General features: G+C 44.1%; 1 protein-coding gene across 2 annotated transcripts in view; it reads right to left on the reverse strand.

The window, feature by feature from the left end:
• Positions 1 to 7,805, reverse strand: part of Pinx1 (PIN2 (TERF1) interacting telomerase inhibitor 1) — a 62,281-nt gene extending 54,476 nt beyond the window's left edge. The window contains exons 1-4 of one of the 2 annotated variants that reach the window (XM_076930857.1): positions 7,643 to 7,791; positions 6,713 to 6,828; positions 2,661 to 2,770; positions 779 to 871 (exon numbers count right to left, since the gene is read on the reverse strand). In XM_076930857.1, coding sequence (XP_076786972.1) covers positions 779 to 871; positions 2,661 to 2,693 — 126 coding nt within the window. In that variant the 5' untranslated portion in view covers positions 2,694 to 2,770; positions 6,713 to 6,828; positions 7,643 to 7,791. Of the gene's footprint in view, positions 1 to 778; positions 872 to 2,660; positions 2,771 to 6,712; positions 6,829 to 7,642 lie in introns of both variants that reach the window. The other variant, XM_034498203.2, reaches the window with a different exon arrangement.
• Positions 7,806 to 10,983: the final 3,178 nt, after the last annotated feature.

The following is a 10,983-nucleotide window of genomic DNA, read 5'->3' on the forward strand; positions in this document are numbered from 1 at the left end:
CTATCATACAGCTGAAAAGTTAAGGTGTGCACACAGATTAACAGAATACATGCTTCTCCTAAGAAGGTACGTACAGCATGCTTTGTGTTTCTTAAAACAGCATTCACAGTCAACATTATAAAAACTCTTTGTTTAGTGGCTAAGATTTTAGCTGTTATTCCAGAGAACCTTAGCTGTTCTAGGCAGAGATACCAAATTACTGGAGCAATTCAGTTTACATAAAGTAATTCTCCCAGTTTTTAACTGGGTTCTGTTAGCTACAAGAGCTCAGGAAGGAAGCTCCCGGTGTGGCTCTGAATGGGAAGGGGTAGGTGGTGCTGAGCTTGACTATGGCAGCCGTGGTGTCGGTGCAGTCTGTGTTCAAGAGAACAGAACCAACTGTGGAGCACCAGCAGTCAGAAACAGAACAGCATTCTTACATCACTCCCCACTCTCAAAGCCACCCACGTTAACAAAACACACTAATATTAGGATTCGGATAAAGACAAAAATTGATCTCATCCTGAAATGAACATTCCTTTGAAAACACTTTTTACAAAGTTCAGCTATAAAATAGGAGTATCTCTTGAGGCCACTGACTAAGTAAAGGATCCAGGAGGACGAGGCAAGGTGGTGGATGCACTGCACGGGATGAGGACCAGCTAAGCCATATGCTCTTGTGTCTTTCTTCAGCCAAAGCAGGAATCACACTCTGGACTAAAAACCATCCTATTGCATGAATCCCAGTGTTTATGTTGACGCAAATCGACTGTGCAAAAGACACTCAGAAATTGCTCACTTCATTATTGTTTGTAGCTCCAAGTCCCAGGTGGTTATTTTTAACTTTAACTTTAATATGTTCTGTGGCTCCTTGCTCCTGAGCCCCCAAACCCTGTGGAGATTAAACAGAAAGAGATTAAATATAACTCTATCAGCTATAAAGAGAAATTGTCTTTTTCTTCACGATCTATTCAAAAAGAACACACCCTTAGGTAGCAGTTCTCAACCTCTGGGTAGTGACCCGAAATCCTTTCACAGGGTCACATATCAGATATATTGCATCTCAGATATTCATACAAAAATTCATAACAGTAGCAAAATTACAGTTATGAATTAGCAACGAAAATAATTTTATGGTTGGGATCACCACAACATGAAGAACTGTATTAAAGGGTTGCAGCGTCAGCAAGGTTGCGAATGAGAACCACTGGTCCAGAGGGTTCTGGAAGATAATGTCTGCAGCACCATGGATACATTCTTAATTGTCAATGCTGATTCTTGAACTCAAGAACCAATACAGAGCCCATACAGACACTACACAGAACACACATCTTATACATGTTCTGGTGCAGGCCACTGCTACAGCAAGTAGCAGACACTCACGGGAGCAAAGCTGGTACTTACTCCGCACCATGACATCAAGAAAGAAGGCAGAGTACTCAAGGTTCCTGGCCTCACTTTGCTTATACCTAAGGTTGTAGACATACCAAGAGCAAGTGCAGAGACTGCAACTGAGAAAGAACCTCACAGAACCTTGGCAGAGTAGGGATGGAGATTTTGATCCTTGGAAACAATGTTCAACAAGGGAGCAACATGATCTAAAGTCTAGTTTGAAAGGCCCTCTTGCTTCTTGTATGCTGAAATAGATGGAGGAGGAAAGAAGGGAAATGGAGACAGCATTGCTTGAATGCAGGGATAAGAACCACTTTTGAAAATCAGGAAAGCTTGGATAGGAGAAGACCTGAGGGCATAAGAGGCTTATAATAAAAACTAATCTTGACATGGCCACTGGTGTATCACAACCAGGAGGTATAATCCAATGCCTGGTAACACGTGAGCTCACCTGAGCAGAGCATGCAAAAAAGTGGCTTCACAGCCACCCTTTAATGCAGCCCTCATGCTGTGGTGACCCCAACCATAAGATTATTTTCATTGCTCTTTCATAACTGTAACTTTGCTACTGTTATAAATCATAATGTAAATATCTGTGCTTTCCAATGGTCTTAGGTGACCCCTCTGAAAGTGGTCATCTGACCCCAAAGGAGCTGAAAACCACTGGTATAGACAAAGATGGTTGTGAGTTAGAGGTGGTTAATGACATAAAGAACAAGGCAAGATAAAGGGGTAAGGCTACCACAGCAGAGTTCAACAAAGCAGCACTGCTGAGGGGTGAGGTGACTTAAGGATACCATATGCCCACTGGATTCAAACACAAGAGCCCTGCAACCCTGACAGAAGCAGGATGTACAGTTTCACAGTAGAAGCCCCACTGCAGTTAGGAGTAAGCAGAATATAAGAAACTCAAGAAAGCATGTGTCTACTACAAAGGAAAATTAAGTATCACTCTTGGAAACAAAAAACTCTGATATGAATCCACATGTAATGATTTAAAAGATATCTAAGAAAGATACTAATTACAACAGTTGGATTGATAAACCAGAGGACCTGGTATTTATGTTTGAGTCTAATTTACCACCTGGTCACAATTTATTTCTTCAAAATCAATTAAATTGATCAAAAAAACAAAACAAAAACAAAAAACAAAAAACCAAACCAAAACAAACAACAAAAAAAACCAAACCTGATCTAAAGCACAAAGTTCTCCCAAATTCTAAGATGGATGTTTTCTGATTCCTAATCTCCTGACATGGTGTGGACACTTTAGAGTTTTGATACAATACCTTTCCTTTAGACCACCCCATCTTCTCAAGCATCTTCTGGCCAAACTTGGAATCATCATTACTCCACGCAGTGTTTCTGGGATCCACAGCCCATTTCTGCTTCCGCCGACCTACAAATAAAAAGGTATCTCATCAGTACCCTGTCTTCACCTGGAGGAGCACATGCAAATCAAGCAAATGCTTCATACAACACGACACATTTAGTGTCCAAGGGGCTAATAGAACCTTTTCCCTGGTATTCTCAGTAACTATAAATTCCTGACTTAAAAACTGGCCTTGTGCCCTTAATAATTCTGCATCACTAAAGTCTATCAGATGATTCTGGGCCAGAAGGCTGAAGATTTGATGCTCCAATGTTCTGTAGTATAGGGGCTGTCCAGGTATTCAGTGGTCGCTATAAATTGGCTAAGTTTTAGAAGCTATGCTTTGTGCTTCCCATAATTTCAGTTAACTCAGTCATTCTAGATTTCTGACGGGGTGGAAAACCTATAGTCTCATAGCCAATCCTGGCTATTTACTTTGAGAGAAAAGATCTGAGTGGAAGGTTTTCAGCTGACATTTATTCTAAGCCAAGAAAAAAGCCAGGTTCAAAACTAAGTGTTTTAGTTAGGAGAGACGACAGAGGTTCTGGTTAGTCAACAAAATGATGGACTGGTAATAGGATTATCTTGTACCTCACTGGTACAAATAGGAATAATTATGCTCTAATTGTATTTTGAGAGAAAAGTGTTATTTTAACAGGAAGGGTGATATGTAGGAGGAGCTAAGGGGGAAGGAATACCGAGAGGAAGAGATGGAGTAAGGAGAGGAGAAGATGAAGGAGAGGAGAAGCAAGGTGATGAGAGAGAGAGAGAGAGAGAGAGAGAGAGAGAGAGAGAGAGAGAGAGAGAGAGAGAGAGAGAAAGAGGGGGGGCATGGAGGCAAATGTCCATGTGTCACCAGTCAAAGACAGTTTATATATCTAGGTTGGGTATTGGGTTACACTTCTGATTGAGCATTACCAAACATATAAAGCCTTTGACTAACACTTAAAAAAACTGTATAAAAGCAAAAAGGAAAAGGGGACATGGGATAGGGGTTTTCTAGGGAGGGGAAATGGGGAAAAGGAATGGCATCTGAAATGTAAATAAAATATAAAATAAAAAAAATGAAAAAAAAAAAAAACTGGCCTTGTTAAATTTAAAGTAAACTATTCCCTCTAAGAGACAAAGCAAAATACTTAATAGAGCACTATTTGCACCTTCCCTATCCAGTCCCTGGCAGCAACCAGAGCCTCTGCTGAACACCTTCACAGCAGCAGGTGTGGTCTCTGCTGAACACCTTCACAGCAGCAGGTGTGGTCTCTGCTGAACACCTTCACAGCAGCAGGTGTGGTCTCTGCTGAACACCTTCACAGCAGCAGGTGTGGTCTCTGCTGAACACCTTCACAGCAGCAGGTGTGGTCTCTGCTGAACACCTTCACAGCAGCAGGTATCGTCTCTGCTGAACACCTTCACAGCAGCAGGTGTGGTCTCTGCTGAACACCTTCACAGCAGCAGGTGTGGTCACCACAACACTCACTGGTGCATCGTATAGGGCGAATGCTTCCACAGTATCTCAATGAAGGGAAGTATTCTTACCTTTTGATAAGAAAACTCAAACCGGAGAGCAGGCCCTGCTTCTCACCTAGGCAACATGGTGGAGCTGTCCCTGATGGCAAAGGCATGGGTGAGCCAGCCCTGAGGGTGTGTGAGAGGGAGAGCTGTCCTACCCCCTCATAGGCTGTAGCACTTGGGAGAAAGGGTCCCCACACCTTGACTGGGCAGCACAGTGGATCTGGCTCTGGGGGTGGGGTAAGTGAGCCAGGCCTCAAGCTTGAGAGCAGGAAAGCTGTCTCTGCCTCCTGCTGATGGCCACATTGGATGGGCTAGCTGGAGCAGTGCTGAAGAGCTTGTCTGCCCTGGAGGTGTGGATAAATGAAAGCTAGGGGGCTGACCAGCTCAGCTACCACCCTGGCCCACCCCAAAATCTGTATCATCTGTGAATAGTTGGGACACATGAAAGGACCAGACCTGCTAATTCAAACCTGTAGGATCTCCATGACACAGGGCAGCAGCAGGATAACCAGGAGTCCCGATGAGGATCCAATACTGATGGTGTCACAGAAGCCAGAGATCTCGAACCAGACTACTGACTCATTGCAATGAACATTTGCAAGTGAAAATGTGTGGACAACAGGATACACTGGGAACACACTGTGACACAATACAGCTTCAGTGATGAGATGTTTTCTATACTTTACTTTTGGGGTGTGTGTGTGTGTTTTATTTTGTGGGGGGAGGTTATATGGGCAAAGGGTGGATATGAGGGGACAAGGAGTGGAGTGGGACTGGGGTACAGGATGTGAAACTCACAAAGAATCAATAAAAAGTTAAAAAAAAAGAAAGAAAGAAAGAAAGAAAGAAAGAAAGAAAGAAAGAAAGACAGACAGACAGACCTGAGTCTAGGAGAACAAAACCTGCCTAATGTCCCCAGGTAAAGCCTAAACCTTTTATACAAACCAAAGTCCTACAAATTTCAACACTTACTATTTAAGGCACTGGTAATATGGAGACACATGTAGCGCCCAAGTTAACCCAAAATTTGCTATGTAGCAGGCTGCAAAGACGGCTTAGCAGTTAAGAGCACTGGATGTTATTCCAGAGGACCAGGGTTCAATTCCCAGGATCCATATGGCAGCTCAAAACTGTCTGCAACTCCAGTTTCAGATGATCTGACACTCATACAGGCAAACCACCAATGCACATGAAATACAGATTTTTTTTTTAAATTTAATTAAAAAGAAATTTGCTACGTAGTAGCTAAGGATGACCTTCAACTTCTGATCCTACTGCCTCTATCTCCCAAGTACTGGCATTATGGGTGTGTACCACCATGCCCAGATCAACTTATATTCTTAATTCACAATACACAAGTCATGATCTTAGAGAGAATCAATTGTACATCATGATTAACAGATGATACATCTCTTCTTATTTAACACCATAATGGATTCACTTAATCTCCAGAACCATCTGTGGTACTTCATACCCCACTGTACTGTGGTATTTATACCCATCTTTCCTGAGTTCTATTACTCCACATCCCTTACGTGTTATATTCAATCCTTCATCCCTACACTTCACTCCAAGGAGGAAGATAAAAAGCACTCTGTCCATAGTGGCAATTGATAAAAATGCATGGATACATGAAGGAATCAGAAAGGAGAGAAGTAAAGGAGGAAAGGAGTGAATAGCTGATACAAGGGAAGTGCCCAGGTGTCACGGAAAGCTTTCTCTGAAATGAATATAAATAACCGACCCCTAACAACTCAAGTTTATCCCTGCAGTTTTATTGTTTGTTTATCTGAGACAGTCTAGCTCTGTAGCCTTGGGTGGCCTTGAATTGGTGACAATCCTCCACCACTTGGTGGGGATCACAGGCATGAACCATCACGTGTGGCTTCACTATCACAAATTTGAGGAAAAACTATGACCCACTAGGTCAACAGAACAAGAATACAAACTCTAAAAATGTGGCCAAGTAAGAAATCTGGAGGTTGAGTATCATTGCTGCTTACCCATGGCACTAACATCAATGGCCTCAAAACTGAAAAATAACACACCCTCTAGTCAAAAGAGCTCACTGTGTTGCATGTAAAATCAATAAGGATCCTTATCTGTATATACCCCAGCAAAACCAAGAACCCCTTTATAAGCATGCAGGCAGGGAAACAAAAACAGTCAATCAAAAAAACCACCACAAAGCAAACTGAGTTGGACTCAAATTTGCAGTGCTATGCTTGGGGGAAAAGGTGATCTAAAACCTTGTTCCACTCAGCTCAACAACCTGGTGTATACTCATCACAACGCTGTCTTCTTCCTCACGAGCACAGCAAAGACAGTCATAATAATCAGTGTTCTTCACGTGTGTGTCAGACCCATGTGTGGAGAATGCCTGTCAAGGGTTGCTGACCAAGGTTTGTAAAGGAGCCCACCTTCCCCCTAAGAAATGCATCCTTGTTACATACTTACACAAGATGCACTGCCGTGCTGTGTAAGGAAACGGCTGTCAGTTCACTTGTTCAGCCCTGTATACCAGTGACATTCCAAACTGTATTCAGGCAGTCACCTCACTAAGATTTTTAAGCCTGGATGAGGAGGAGAGTAGTTCATTTTCATAGAAGTAGAGACCGGGTGAACTGCCAGGAAGGGGGAATCTACCTAGAAAGGGCAGTTTCCAGTCTGTAACCAATTGAGCTGCCGGCAGGATATGCAGTGTGCTCCACTAAAACATGCTTTGTTCTAAAATTCCACAATGACATCTTTTGAAAAAAGAAAATAATCTGTTTATGTTCTTTGATAGCTATACAACTTCCAGGAAAAGTTAAAAGCTAGTTCTTTGTGATCATCACACGACTGCCAACTGGTGGCAAGAATCTGTAGCTACACGTCGTCTCATTTAGAAGTAAAGTAGCTTCTGGGGAAGGAATTATTGGACTTCAGAGTCTGAACACGGTTACTCTCTCTCTCAGTTTCGCTTAGAACCGTTCATCAGCCTACACTCTAGACAGGGGTTTATCACTGTCTGATATTTGTAATCCTGCTTTTCTTCTCTGGGTCCAATATATTTTGGCCAGTTGGGATTCAAGGCCTGAAGCGATGCTATGGGACCTGTCTTTGTGGAACCTCAGGACACCTGTTTTGAGCCCGGAGAAGTTAAAGAATCCTCCCAGGCGGCCACGATGGGCAGCGCAAGGAACAACAGTCTGAGACCCGGTGTCCTGAATGTCGGAACGCACGCGTGCGCGCACGACCCGAGCCTTTATTACCAAGAAGCGAGTCTGCGGGACATCGCTTTTCTGTCCCTCGCGGGCCCGGCAGTCACTGCTGTCCCCACTTGAGCCCGGACAACCACGCCCCCGTCACCCCATCACCCGGTCGTCCAGCTCGGCGGACACTCACGCTCCGCTAGCATCGACATTGTCGCAAGTCTGTCGAGCGCTGCCTCTGGCCTGACAGACAGCAGTTATGAGGATCCTGAAGCGCGGATAGGGAAGAAGCCGGCTCGAAGAGCACGCCGGGTCAAAAGTTTCACTGGGGCGCGTACTACTGACGTCACCACGCGCGACTTGCTACCGACCACGTGAAACCCAGAGGCGGGCCCGCCTTGCGGGACTGAGGCTCAGATTCTTTCCAAGGCTGGGGCAGAGCTTGTGGGACGCAAGCAGTTCGCAGTTTAACTCTGAAAGCGGCTGTGCATGCAGCCTTAGAGTTGTCCGGGGTTCTGTGAACCATGGGTACCTTTAAAGAACTGGAGAGTTGGCCGAAGAGAAAGTATTGGGACTGTGGAGCGGGACCTACGTTCCTCACGCTCAACCTCTACCCTTTGGGGATGCTGAGAGAGGAGGGAGGAAGGAAGGGAGAGAAGGCAGAAAAAGCTATCTAGCTGGCAAAGTCAAACGAAATACCATGTTTTTTTGTGCTTAACAGTCGAGAAATGTTAACTCTTCCGTGGTCTTTGCTGTGACAGACTTAAATCCCAAAGGTCTTTCCCAGTTCTATCGCTCAGTATGCTATGTCTGGCATTTGCTGAATGCATCCCGTCACATTCTGTTCCCTCTTTTTGCTGTCCTGTCTCCAGATGTGTGACCTTAACTGACTCTCAAGTTGTTTATTTGCCCCCCCCTTTCCCCTCTAGCCTCCCCCTTCAATGTCCCTTTCTTTGTCAAGGTCTCGGCTTCCAATCTAGACCTTAGCTTTTCTCAAATCTTCTTTGTTGTAACCATGCCTTCAGCACTGGCCAGTGCCCTGACCTCTCAAAGGTTCTTCCTCGTTTTGTCTTTTTTTGGAAGGTCACATCCACTTTTCATCAGACCCAACAAGATTCCATATAGACCCCCATGGCAGTCAGTGCAACCCTTCTAGGATGCAGCGTGCTGGAGAAACATGGCTGTGTTGGAGGAAGAGGTCAGGACTGGGAGTCGACAGACCTGAGAATCAGGCTTGACTCTGTCACTTTACCTACCTGTAAGATGAGGAGGTTGATAGCAGCCAGCCAAGAAGGATCTTGTGCTTAACCACAAATTATTAACAAGAAAGAAGAGGCAGTAAATGTGACCATGTGTCAGTGAGGGTGGGTCTGACCAAATCACCCACTTAGGATATCTGGGCTCTGCCCCAAATCCTTTCCAGCTTTTCTTTTCCCTAGGCTAGGGTTCCAGATCTGGATCACCAAGCCCAAGCCCATGTAAATGGTGGGCTTTAAAGCAGGAAGGCACACAGCATGTCCTCACATTCAGTGAGGATACCAGCTTTGATGTATGGCTGCTCATTCCTCTCTGTTAAGATCTTTACAGGACAAGGAGGATTGGCCAATGAGTAGCATTCCCAGTGAGTGTTCTTGGATCACAGCATCAGCTACCTTTGAAAGTCTTTGTCCTTTGTTTGAAGACATCTTTGGGAAGCATCATAAACTTCTATTGTCCATTAACCCCAGTTTAAGAAGAATTGGAGGGGCAAGTGTGGAGAGGACAGAAAAGAGTGTAATCCATGCAGCCTTGAAGTCTGAAGCAAGTTTATTAGGGCACTGTAGGCATCTTGTTTCTATCCCAGGTTTGCTTAAAGCAGAAACTAGTATTGGTGATTTAAAAAAAAAAAAGTAAGCTAGTAAATTAATCACTTTAGAAATAAGAGGCAACTGGAGAAGTTCCTGAGACTGTCGGTGTGGAGTTTAGCATGCATCGTGTAAAAATATTCTGTAGCTGTAAGAGTGAAACTCCTGCTTGCTGCTAAATCCTGACTGATTCTCCAGGAAGAGAGCAGGTTGCCATAATTCATTTGTGCCTTACATCATCATTCCTCTCTCATTATTGATATTGGCTAATGGGGCTCAGAACTCATTCATGTGTAGCCTGAACCTGACTGAGCAAGAGGTTGCCATATCCTTTCCTATAACTAGCCTTTGTGTGCCGTTCCCAGGAAGAAAGACTGTGCTGAGTGGTATTCCGATTCAAGGTGACTTTTTTTTTTTTTTGAAACATCAGAGGTAAAAAGTAAAGTTGTCACAGTTCAAAACAGAAAAAGAAAGATAGATGAAGGGAGAGGAGAGGACAGAAAAGGGAGAGGCTCAGTTGCTGCTTGTCTTGTCATCAGAAAATATGCTTATGCTTGCTTCTTCATTACAAATGTCCAGGGGGTTGATAAGAGCTCAGTAACCTCCTAGGGTGGGGTGTGTGGCAGCAGTTGACCCTGGTAGCTGCAGGGATTGTAGCACAACCTTAACTGACAAGGACAAGGAACCTCAGAGAGAAGAGCAGACCCACTATAACGATATTAATTCATGTGCTGAAACCTTCACCCCAAGGAGACGGCATGAGGAGGCAGTGCCTTTAAAAGGGGAGGGGTTGTGCATGATCATGAATGAGGAGCCTCAGGATGGGATTGGTGCTTTTCAGAGAGAGAGAGTCCAGATGTCCCCTTCTCTCACATGCTCTGAGACTGCAGCAACATGACAGTCTCTGGGAACCAGGAATCAGACCTCATAGAAACCAAATCCGGCAGCCATTCGACCTTGGACTCAGCCTCCAGGACTTTGAAGGATAATTTTCTATTATTTATAAGCCACTTTAAGTATTTTGTTACAACGGCTCAAATGGACTAAGACAGGCAAAATTACACATTGGCACAGAGTAACAATCTTAAATTCCAGACCCATCTTTCCAAAGAGCAATAACTGAGGAAAGTGTCTCCTGTTATTTCCTTGGATGCAGATACTTAGGTGGGTGAATGCACCCACACTCGGAGGAGGAATTTTAGTTAACGAACACCAGCACAAGCCTCCCACATTTTTTTTAGAACCCAGCCCTTCTTTAAACAGCAGAAAATGCTGTGGGTCAAAAATTGCCACCAGTGCAGAAGAATTACAGAAAAGTGTATCAGAGGGAATCCCTGTGATTTTTCTGGTACATATGTCTTCAAATTTTCCCCTTCATAGGACTAATGTGTATTTTAGATTATTGAGAACTGATTTGTTTCTAAAGTATTACTTGAACCATAAAACAGTTTAGTCGTCAGCTCCCTGGACTAGGGTCACATTTTTTTTTTTTTTTTTAAAGAAAAACAGAAGATGGGTAAGAGATTCAAAAGCAAAGGCAGGCTGCTTCTTTTAGTGTTCCTCCTGGGAAAGACAGATAGGGTGTGTGGGAAGGGGAGCATAGAAGACATGAGGACAGGGCGGGCTCAGTCGTTAAGAACAATCCTTGCTCCTGCAGAACACCCAGTTTCAATTCCAGGCAGCTCACAAC

The sequence above is a fragment of the Arvicanthis niloticus genome, chromosome 3 (assembly GCF_011762505.2).
Source record: "Arvicanthis niloticus isolate mArvNil1 chromosome 3, mArvNil1.pat.X, whole genome shotgun sequence".
NCBI lineage: Eukaryota > Metazoa > Chordata > Mammalia > Rodentia > Muridae > Arvicanthis > Arvicanthis niloticus.